Source organism: Thamnophis sirtalis, unplaced genomic scaffold (assembly GCF_051295495.1).
Source record: "Thamnophis sirtalis isolate CommonGarterSnake01/CBP01778 unplaced genomic scaffold, rThaSir2_p1.2 scaffold_6, whole genome shotgun sequence".
Lineage (NCBI taxonomy): Eukaryota > Metazoa > Chordata > Lepidosauria > Squamata > Natricidae > Thamnophis > Thamnophis sirtalis.
In genome coordinates, this window is record NW_028261386.1 from 105,942,396 (window position 1) to 105,954,447 (window position 12,052).

The following is a 12,052-nucleotide window of genomic DNA, read 5'->3' on the forward strand; positions in this document are numbered from 1 at the left end:
ATTGACATTCTATACACTGAGCTCTGATAAGAAACAAAATGTAATGAATGAAAACAAGACCAGTGACATAGTATGTGGGGGAATTACATTTTGCTTTTTTTTCTTTTTCTTTTGCTAACTCGTACCATCCTTCATTACAGTAGTCTGAAAACAATGAGCAGACAGTTGATCTTTTCACTGGTGAAGTTCCAATAAAATTAAGTAGCAAAGAAGTTAAACAATTCCATTTACAGTTTAGGAAGTTTGAGAAGGAAAACATGGACAGAATTAACATGGCACAATGTACAGGTTGCTCTGTTGTCTTGTCTACGCAGGACCTGATCTTTGGAACTTGACCTTTGGAGTCTTGAAAAGCATAAAATATTGTACTAAATTTCAACACCTTTCTGAAAAAGCATTGGACTAATCTACTTGATTTTACATCCCTCTGTATCATTTGTACCTACTTTTATTTGCAGACACACCAAAAATATATTTTGTACCAATGCTTCATAATCCTCTTGAACTTCTTTTCTTATCTTCTCTTTGATGTTGTGATCTTCTCTTTGCAGATCAGTTACTTTGGCTCGCAGAGCAGTTATTTCCAGAATCATCTCATGACTCAGTCTAGCTATCTATAAAACAGGGAGAAGCAATGATTTACAATTTTATTTGTAAATGCAATCTTTCAAAATAAGTCTTTAGAGTGTAAGGACACCAGGAGGCATTCATAGACTCCCTGAATAAAGGCACCAAAGTCACAGCCACTAACTTGACTTAGATCCACTTCAGCAGCTCCTGTGTTGTTTTCTACGACGCGCACTTCCTGAAACGGAATGGAAATGTACTTTTAACTAATTTTGCTTTTCAGAAATTTCTACCTTTTTTCTGTTTTCAGAACAGTAATTTGTAAAGATCATTTTGTTCAAAGAAATGAAGAATCACTTCCCTCTTTTCCTGTTATAGAACCAGTAGCAGGAGAATACCTGTTCTTTTTGATATAGTAGCTGATGTTGCCGACGGAGCAGATTTTCATAGAACATGGAGTAGGTTTCAAAGTTGCTACGTTCTCTGGCCATGACATCACAAGCTAGAGAGGTGAGGCACTTTTTAAAGTGGTCCCTTTGAAAGATGATCTGGAAATAAAATAAAATCAGAAAATAAACCTGTTTTTTTAATTGTTTTATCTTACTGTTATTACTTTATAAATAACTGAATGCAACAATCAGACATACCCATATTTTTCAGAGTATAAGACGCACCGGAGTATAAGATGCACCAAGGTTTTGAAGAGGCAATTTTTTTTAAAGTAGGTAGGTAGATAGTGGGATAGAGAGGGAGAGAGAGAGAGAGAAGTACAGTAGGTAGGTAGGGGGAGATAGTAGGTAGGTAGGTAGGTAGGTAGGTAGGTAGGTAGGTAGGTAGGTAGGTATGTAGAGGGATAGAGAGAGAGAACTACAGTAGGTAGGTAGGTAGGGAGAGAGAGTAGGTAGGTAGAGGGATAGAGAGAGAGAGAAATACAGTAGGTAGGAGAAACAGAATAGGTAAGTAGGTAGGTAGAGGGATAGAGAGAGAGAAATACAGTAGGTAGGTAGGGAGAGAGAGAGTAGGTAAGTAGGTAGATAGAGGGATAAAGAGAGAGGAATGCAGTAGGTAGATAGGGAGAGTAGGTAGGTAGATGTTTCCAGGTGTATTTATCTATGTGCTGAAAAAGGAAATTGCTGACAACCTGCAGCACCTAAGACTTTGTTTCTGCTGTATAAATGATTCAACTATTTGATCAATCTAATTCTCATCAATCACTCATCAATCACTCTAATTCTCATCAATCACTCTAACTAAAGAGCTTTCTGAAAGGAAAAAAAAAGTTTTTGCACTCTGCAAACCTTTCCAAAAAAGCCCATTTTTCAAGAAAACGGGCCCGTTTTTTTTTTCAAATGAAAGGCATGAATAGCCTTGGGGGGGGGGGTTGCAGGGTGCTCCTGGAGAGGTGGGGGGCAAAAACAAGCCAAAAATGGCCCCTTTTTGCAAAAATGGGCTAGTTTTTTGTCCAAAAAGTGCATGCATAGTTTTATGGAGGCTTATAGAGTGCTGCTGGTGGCTGGGGGTGGGGGGCAAAAAATGGCCCATTTTATGCTAATTTCTGTCCTCCCCAGCCACCAGCAGCACTCTATAAGCCTCCATAAAACTATGCCCCCTGAAAACCTCCATAAGGGTATGCACGGCCATTTTGGTGAAGGGGTGGGGCTTTGGGAGGCAAAAAAATGCTGTATTCAATGTATAAGATGCACCTATATTTTCAGCCTCTTTTTTGAGGAAAAAAGGTACATCTACTCCAAAAATACGGTAATACCCCTCCCTCCTTCTATTTTCCCCACCACAACAATTCTGTAAGATGAGTTGGTTTGAAAGACAGTGACTGGTCCAAAATTACACAGCTGACTTCCAAGATGGAGCTAAAACTCGGTCTTCTGGTTTCTAGCCAGGTGCTTTAACCCCTAGACCAAACTGACTCTCAGTGTTAGGCAAAGACAGGCAAAAAACAGTGTGAGGCAACCCAAGCAAATTTGGTTTCTCCTAGTGCTTCCTCCACAGTTCATTGATAGTGAAGAAAATGTACTGCATATATCAAATCCCAAGATCTACTACCTCTATCTAACATGATGGTTTTAATTCAGAGACATGAGAAGCTAAATCTGAAACATAATGCTTCCGAACCTCTTACTAGTTGAAGCTGGTGTAATATACATACCTCTGCATTAATTTCTTGATGATCTTCCATTAGCCTCTGTATAAATGATTCAACTATTTCGGGCCTTGTGACAGAGAACATTTCTTGCATGCTGTGATGCTTCCAGAGTTCTGAAAGCGTGAACAAAAGAGCTGCATCAACAATATTCAGATTCATGACATATAGACCACTACTTTATGCTATATGCAATGCTATGACTGCTTTTTTAAAAGTTGAATACTCATAAGGAGGGCAAGGATTTTGCATAAAGAACTCAAAGAAACTAAACTTTAAAGAAAATTGTTACTGTATCCTTACTCCAAGTGCTACAATTAGATTTAGATTTAGATTTAGAAGGTTTATTTATATGCTGCCCTTTTCCCTGGGGGGACTCAGGGCGGCTCACAATCCAAAAAGGAAAGGGGGGAAAACAGACTTTTTACATATAAGACAATACATAATTAAAACACAACATTCATACCATTCGGGCGGGTTACAGTCTTAGCCCCAGGCCTGACGGGATAGCCAGATTCTGAAGGCTGTGCGGAAGGTCTGGAGGGTGGTGAGGGTACGAATCTCCACGGGGAGATCGTTCCATAGGGTCGGAGCTACCACCGAGAAGGCTCTCCTCCGCGTGGTTGCCAGTCGGCATTGACCAGCAGATGGAACTCGGAGGAGGCCTAATCGATGAGATCTAATAGGTCGTGTGGAGGTAATTGGCAGTAGGCGGTCTCTCAAGTACCCAGATCCACTACCATGGAGGGCTTTATGGGTGACAAGTAGCACCTTGAAGCGTATCCGGAGATCGACAGGTAGCCAGTGCAGCTCGCGGAGGATAGGTGTTATGTGGGTGAAGCGAGTTGCACCCACAATCGCTCGCGCGGCTGCATTCAATCGCTCGCGCGGCTGCACAATTATTGTTAGGTGGGGGAAAGTTTTCATTCAAGTTCCACACATACCATGTTGCTGTTTTTTCTTCCTCTCTTTTCTCTATTGTCTTTGTTTTATAAAGCAAAATTTGTTCTTTTAATCAATGAATATTTTTTATAAAATGTGTCAGCCAGGTTTATGTGCATAGTTAAATATGCATAAACCCTTCACTGCCAAATCCAACAAGGAAAAGGAAAATTCATTAGGAAACAAGAATAATAATTGAAGAGGGTTTGTTGACTGAAAGTAACAGTACTTTCAGTAAACAATAGTCCAGTAAACAGTAGTCATCGACTTACAATCATTCATTTAGTAACTGTTTGAACATTTACTACAGACTGGAAAAAGTGACTTATGACCATTTTTCACATTTGCGACCATTGCAACATCCCTATGTTCACATGATCAAAGTTTGGATGCTTGGGAACTGGTTCATATTTATGACGGTTGCAGTATCGCGTGATCATCTTTTATGACCTTCTGATAAACAACGTCAATGGGGAAGCAGATTCACCTAATAACTCTGTTACTAACTTAACAACTGTAGTTATTAGGTCAGGGTTGACTCAGCCTTCCATCCTTCCGAGGTGGGTAAAATGAGGACCCAGATTGTTGGGGGCAATATGCTGACTCTCTGTAAACCGCTTAGAGAGGCCTGAAAGGCCTATGAAGCGGTATATAAGTCTACTGCTATTGCTATTGCTATTGCTATTAACTGTGGCAAAAAAAGTTCATAAAATGGGGCAAAACTCCCTTAACCATCTCACCTAGCAACATAATTTTTGGGCACAATTGTCGTCGTAAGTCGTAGACTACCTGTACTAAAAATGAATTAATTGTTGAGTACGGTGGCTCCCAGGAGTCTCCCAGCATATGCTTATTCCTCATTATTAACACCACACCTGAAGATCTATCCTGAATTTGAAGCATTTGCAGTTATTACCTGTGGGGAGGTGCCTCTCTTCTCTTGCTTTTTCAGATAAAACCAGTGTTATTTCTTTGTTAATTTTCTTTTGTACATCATGGATCATATGTATTTCTACATTTTCCAAAAGTTTCTGAAACTAGAAAAAAAACAGATTTTTTTTTCTTTTATCAAGAGCAACTAAATTGATTCAGAGAGTACTGTGAGTACTTTCAAATTTAAAGTGAAGTGTTTTTCAAGGACTACTCCCAACTTTTATCCACGAAAGTTTGATTAATTCTGTTAAGTTAAAAAACATTCAAAAAACTAGTCATCTAAACATAATCAGATGAATCACAGCACCTTTTAATAGTAAGGTCGATTTATTATCAATGAAAACATTTGTAAAAACTGTAGCTAGCAGGTACTTTCTTCACATTCACAAAAGAGAAAGAGGTTGTTTTAAAGGGCATCAACAAAAAATACCTTACATGCATCTATATGAAACTAAATTTTCAAACAAATAATATTTGTGTTCCTGATGCTTTGTTTGTTTCGTTCGTATGGTTATATTTTGAGTCATGGCCTGGACTGATCCCTGAGTTTTCTTGGCAAGATTTTGGGAAGTAGTTTGCCATTGCCTTCTTTATAGAGCTATAAGTGAGTGACTGGCCTATGCTCACCCAACTGAGTGCTTTGTTCTGATAACAATAACAGAGAGTTCCTGAAATAGCCTGTTATGATTCCTCCCCACCAGCTTTCTAACAAAGAAAAAAACTGTCTCAGGTTTCCACCGTCATTCAGACGGCAATTTTCACTTCCTCACCTGATGAAATAAACTTGTCAACTAAATCTTATTTCATAACAGACCTGCTAATCTTTAAGAATCCATGAGGACGTTTACTGGTTTTTCTACAACTGATTGACATAGCTGCCTCTGACAAACTTGTTTTTCTTTTTCCTAGCAACAGGAAAAGCACAAAGTAGATCCCCATATGTTGGTGAGAAGATTATGATCAAAGGGATGCCAGGCAATATCAGGTGAAGCGGCCCAACAGCATATGTCTGTTTTAGTTTTTATATACACTCTCCAGAGTAAGAAGGCAGAATAGGAATCAAAGAAATACATTTGTTACAAAGTTGCAAGATTTATTTTTAAAAAACCTCTCCAAATACAATATATTAATATTTATTTTTATTATGGAAAATAACACTAAATAATGAAGCAAGAATACATGTAGAAATAATAGTATCTGTTGGGAATGCATTTGGCCCGCATGTGAGAGTACAACCTGCCTGAACAGATGTTCAGATGTACACATGTACACAATTAACAGTTGGCTGTCATTTAAATAAAGATAGATACTCCCACTCATTTCTGCTGGAGATAGATCCTGTGGTCCTTTTTAAATCAAATACAAACTTGGGAAAAGCCATTGAGAGGCTGATTAAGAATAGGATCTGTTCCATTTCTGCAGCATATACTCCAATATAAACATATAAGGACCTCCAAAAAGCAAGATGAAGCAGAGAAATATTTGTTTCAAGGGGGTTCTATTTCTGTAGAAATAAGTAAAACTGTTCTAGTCATGCATTTTTTCCAGTCTTGATTTCTGTTTACAGTGTTCTGTTAAATCCCTGTTCTTTACTGTTCTGAGCAAATCAAACTCGATTTTGTCACCTTTGAATTATATCTTACTCATGTGCAAAAGACAGAAATTTCCTTCGTAATATCTTGTGACTCGTAATATTATTATGAGATATTGTAATAGTATCTCATTTGAGATTCTAGCAGAAATCATGCTATTTCTAGCAACCAATGTTATCTTGTGCCTGCCTGAAATATTTTCATCTGTATTTTTCTTGTGTGTTGCTGCTTGAACAGCTCTAATTTATTTCTACCAACATTTTAATGTTTACATTTTTATATTTGAAGTTTGAAAAGAAAGAATTTTAATTTTTCTTTAATAAAATTTTATTTTACCTGCCACTTGTAAAATTGACTTGCCTCCTAAAAAAAGGACTGATGCATAGCAGTTTGACTTATATACCGCTTCATAGGGCTTTCAGCCCTCTCTAAGCGGTTTACAGAGTCAGCTTATTGCCCCCAACAACAATCCGGGTCCTCATTTTACCCACCTCTGAAGGATGGAAGGCTGAGTCAACCCTGAGCCGGTGAGATTTGAACAGCCGAACTGCAGAACTGCAGTCAGCTGAAGTAGCCTGCAGTGCTGCATTTAACCACTGCGCCACCTTGGCTCTAGTAAATTTCTCATGAAATTTACTGGATGATCATAGATGCTATCGCTGTTTAACCTACCACACCAGATTTCAATTAAATTAAAATGGAAATATGGGAAGGGAACATAACAGTATAAAATATTAATTGTAACACAGTCATTGTTATCTATTCATATGAAAACTATTCAAATAAAATCTGGCTAGAGATAGACTTCTTCTAATTTGTTAGAGGAAATATCCTTGATATATATTTTAATGAACAAATACCAATCTTTTCTTTTGCCCTATTTTACCTGGTGTGTTATTACATCAATTTTTGAAACTTCTTTAGGGAAGAACGAACATGGTTGGATAGTGCCATATTCTTCAAAGTCATCCTCTATACCACAATGTCTGGCTACGGATTTCATTGTAGCATGAAAGATTTCAGCTCTAAAAAAATGCAAAGATATAATCTCCATACATAGGTTCTTTTGTTAAATAACTTTTCAGTGACTTCAAAGGATAGCAATATTTACAAATATCTTCTATTAATATTGATATGGTGCTACTAATAATGAAAAGAATATTTCCATTTTGCTAATTCCATTCAATGTCAAGTGACTAAAGCAATTAAGTAAAAGTAAAATTTTAATTCCATAGTTGTTGGTGCTGAGCTGGGCTCTTTGCTGGCAGAAGTTTCATTTCTCAGCTATGTAACATCATCAGTGCAACTTCACTGGACCACCAAGAACTCTACAGTTCAACCCTGTAGAAGGTTGTAACCATCCATTCAGTTAGACTCTGGGTGGCTAACAAAATTCAAAAAACAATAAAAATTAATATAAACAGGCAGCAGAAACTAAAACAACCAGAACAGCAAACCACATGAATATGAGAAGGCCTCTAAAGATACATCATTAATGCCAGAGTTGGAACAGACCAGTTTTCTGGGACCTCAGGAGAGTAGACATCATTTGTATCTAGGGGTAATGGAGTCCCAGAGGGCAGGGCAGTGTGCAAGAGAGACCATGCTTATTCAATCCCAGAAGATGACAGCTATTTATGGAAGAGATCTGAAGTGTATCAACTCTGGGTGGGCAGAAACAACTGAGAGATGCTATGGAGGACTTAATAGCTGTTGACCAAGACCTTGAATTGCACCCAGAAGCGTACTGGCTTTATTTCCTATAAACAGTGGGTAGATTTCACCAGTGCATCAGCATACAAATTACAATTGTTAGATAACTTAGCAAAGTTGCCATAAACATTTATGACTGAAGTCAATCAAATCACTTCCTTGTTTACTTACTTCATAAAGCTGTGAAAACAATATGATTCAGTTTATGAATACGTTCAATTAGTTCAACAGTTTATGAATACGTTCAATTAGAAACACACAGTAATATTTCCTCATTCCCAAGGGCAAGTATAACATTAAATACATGGTTGGTTATATTCTGATTTTTATTTAACATAGAAGTTCAAGAAAGGAAAGTAAATCCATTTGTCTTTGTCCTTATTTATAAACAAGGATGCATACTGTTGTTATTAAAAAATGTTTTAGAATTAAATTTAATGTAACAAGGAAAACAGGAAGATGAAATATAAATAATGTTTTATTTTATAATCTGCACTGTGAGATTTAATATCACTGAATCTATAAATTAAAAATATTTTACATTAAGCTGTAACTTACTCATACAATTCAGAAAACTGCTTATACAGAGGAACTGTGTTGATATCCTCAACTTTCAATTTAAGTCTTCCCCATTCTGCCTTTAACATTTCCAGCTGCTTCCATCGTATCAGATATGATCTCTGCAAGGCATATGAGGTCATTGTATCAGGTGGTGCTGTTAAAGCTTTTCCTTTTGCTTCAGCTGTTGATGTTGCTGAAACCTGATGAAACAATGATTGGAAAATACAAGATCACTTTTTAGAAAGAGATTTTAACAGAGCTGCAAAAGCACATTTTTGCCAAGGTAACAAATTCAAAAATTGAATGAACGGTTCAAGTCTACAGCTAACTTATTTCAGTCCATGTGTCAGCACTCCTCCATTGAATAATTAGGAAAGAAAACCACGAGAGTCCATTGATAGAAATCAAGTGTACTTTTACTAATTATAAATGATTAGAAGCGTAGCAAAGCGAAAGACTGATTATTTAGGCGCGAAAGCGATTGATATATAGAATAACCCATTCCCCACCCCTTGGCATCCCAGTTACAGTCCAATCATAATTCTCCCAAGTGTCAGGTGTGAGATAACTTCGAAAGGCATCACCCAGATGGAATGTCGGTGCCGTTGGCCTTGACGGGAAACCTCCTCCGCATGCGCAGCAAGAGAGGCAGCAAACTCCAGGATCCTCCTCCAGCACAATTAGTATTCCCCTCTCAAATACCATGCCCCCCTCCCCCGTTTCAATGGCAGCCGAAGCAGCAGCAAAGCAGAGGCTGACACCATGTTAATATTCGGTGTCAAAAGAGACCAAAATTGTGTGAATTAGCAATTGTAAACTTTCCATATAGTTATTCTTATACCAATAAAGGAGAATATTTGTAGTTCAGGGTTGAAGTAGAGGTGGTCTCTGAGCTAGGTTGTTTTCTTGCAGAAAAGACTAGCACTGTGGATGTTACTTAGTTGAGTAATAAAGTGTCTACAAGAAGATAACCAAGCTCAGAGACCACCAAGGATCTCTCAGTTATTCTTATTTCTGAGTCAATTACAGTATATAAAAATTGCCCTGTTACTGATCACTGATCTACTAGTATCTAGTCTGACATGGTAGTTCAGATTTTTTTTTTTTAAATGTCATTTAAAAATAAACTGTCATTCAGTTATATGTTTGATACATTCTAGCAAAAGTCACCACGCATAATTTTTCTGGAACTTGAAAAATTTTATCATGTAATTAATGCAAGAAATTTTAAAAAACCCTAGTGTTAAAGTTATTTATTTAGTGCTAAATGCAAATTAGCCCCAAACAGAACAAGATTTATGCACAATTCTACCTGTTTTACCTTTCTGAATGGTTTTTGCACTTCTTGGTGGTCGGTCAGAATTTCGGCATTCCAGAGAACATCTTCCATTACAAACTGTATCCCAATCAGCTCTCCATGAGCTACTTTTTGATCCTCATTGCTCAAACCACATAGGCATAACTAAGAAAAGATGAGATGAATTCAGAACGTGATTGGGTTTTTACAAAAGTAAATCAATCATTGATTAATCTAAGAAGTCACACTAGGATGAAATACGATTTTATGGTACTAAGGTGTTGAATTCAGACATGGTGATGTAATAGATTTGTTCTAGATGCAATAAATGTGTTTTAATTTCTGTAATCATCTGCATAGTGTCAGAAACATAAAGAAATCTAAGATTACTAAGGAATAAAAGCCTCATACCTGCATACTAGAATTGATGGGATTTAGGTTACTTATGGTGTTGGGAAATAGACCTCCTTTTGCTAGGAATGACCTCCAGGGAAACAGCATTAATGCCTAAAGAAAGTGATAATAGTAGAGATCTAATGTTAAGCCCCAGGCAGATGTATATTACCTCTAATATTCTTAAGTCCAGTTTAATTGACAGAAGTGTGCATTGATCAGTGAACTGTGCTAGGCAAAAGAGAAACAGAAAAATTCCAGGAAAAATCTCTGTAGATGCTTCACCCTTATTCATCACAGTGGAAATTCCTACATGGGCATAATTTGTCACATTTGCTCTTCATCTTCAGCCGCTATCATTTTAAAAGTCTCCTTGCATTGTCTTTTTCTCATCATGTGAGTGGTATTCATAATATTCAAGAGAATAATGGTTTTTTTAACCCTGAGCAACTGAGCTTCAGCTAGCTGGAAATGCACTGGAAAGTTATTAAATTCACATCTGGTGCTCTATGAATGGAAAGAGATACCCATTCCCAACTTGACAGAAAATCCTCAAGCTTCCAGGACTCAGAGTGTCCTGTGAACACTTGGACAAGTATTTAACATTGTTGCTGTGGCAAAAGGCGAAGCTCTGCTCTTCCATGCACGATGGAGTTTGACGGTCCCTATGGAATGTCACAAAAGTCTGCTTGCTGTGGTGGGCAAAGAAAAGATTCAAGAGTTCAACCACTCAGAGTTACCATGTGGTAAGAAGGGCGGTCAAATAAATAAATAATAGAATAAAATTGATATGAACATGGGGAAGAAACTTTGCATAAAGTCTTTTACATTGTCAAGAACAGCTCTTGGCTTAGAAGCAAAATGAGTACATTGTACAGAGTCAATGTAATGCGTGACCCGTCAAAACCGCGGAGGACAAAATCGCGCTCGACGAAAGCGCGCATTTGATGTCACAGCGCAATGAAAAAAATTAAAAATTGAAATAAAATTAAAATTAAAGCAAGCCGATTCACATAAAGGTAAGGGTTAGGTTTAGGTTTAGGGTTAGGGTTAGGTTAAGGGTTAGGGTTAGGTTTAGAGCGTTAGGGTTACGTTTAGCGTTAGGTTAAGGGTTAGCGTTAGGTTTAGCGTTACGTTAACGGTTAGGTTTAGGGTTAGATTTAGGGTTAGGTTAAGGGTTAGGTTTAGGGTTAGGTTTGGGGGGGTTAGGGTAAGGTTTTCGCTTTATTTTTACATTTTTCGATCACAGTGCGATGTTTTCGTCGCGCTGTGATGACGTCAAATGCACGCTTTCGTCGAGCACGATTTTGTCCTCCGCGGTTTTGTGGTGGAACCAATGTAATGTAGTGATTAAGGCAGTAGGCTACAAATGGGGAAAGGTGTAGTCCCATCTTAGGCACAAAGCCAGTTGGGTGGCCTTGAGCCAGTCTTTCTCTCCCAGCCCTAGGAAGCAAGCAATGGAAAAACAACTTCTGGAATAGAGTATTAGTAGTTAGGGTTCAACCCTGGAGTCCTTAGTGCTCTTTGAGCTTGGTTATTTTCTTGCACAGGTTTCATTACCCAATTAGGTAATGTAGTTAGGTAACTCGATATTACCGATAGTTGCATAAGGAAACATCTGCAAGAAAACAATCAAGCTCAGGGAGCACCAGGAACACCAAAACTACTTCTGAAATCTTCCAAGAAAACTGCAGGAACTTGGCCAGGCAATCACCAGAAGTCAACACTGACTTGAAGACACACAGACACACACAAAGAGAATCAGAAAAGCCATATGTGTGAGTTGAAGTTTTACTATTACAATGATGAAGACCACAATTTTTTATTACAGGGAAATGCTGAAACATGAGCTTCCCAGAAGTACAGAGCTATCATGGAAAGAAACCTATTGACCGC

The 12,052-nt window shown here is 37.8% G+C and overlaps 1 protein-coding gene across 1 annotated transcript in view; it reads right to left on the reverse strand.

Annotated features, from left to right (window-relative positions):
- Positions 1-12,052, reverse strand: part of CCDC162 (uncharacterized) — a 76,781-nt gene that overhangs the window by 13,399 nt on the left and 51,330 nt on the right. The window contains exons 32-40 of the mRNA XM_087718663.1: positions 10,175-10,270; positions 9,788-9,928; positions 8,464-8,666; positions 7,079-7,217; positions 4,584-4,704; positions 2,732-2,841; positions 966-1,115; positions 752-805; positions 447-614 (exon numbers count right to left, since the gene is read on the reverse strand). Of these exons, the coding sequence (XP_087574789.1) occupies positions 447-614; positions 752-805; positions 966-1,115; positions 2,732-2,841; positions 4,584-4,704; positions 7,079-7,217; positions 8,464-8,666; positions 9,788-9,928; positions 10,175-10,270 (1,182 nt within the window). The remainder of the gene's footprint in view (positions 1-446; positions 615-751; positions 806-965; positions 1,116-2,731; positions 2,842-4,583; positions 4,705-7,078; positions 7,218-8,463; positions 8,667-9,787; positions 9,929-10,174; positions 10,271-12,052) is intronic.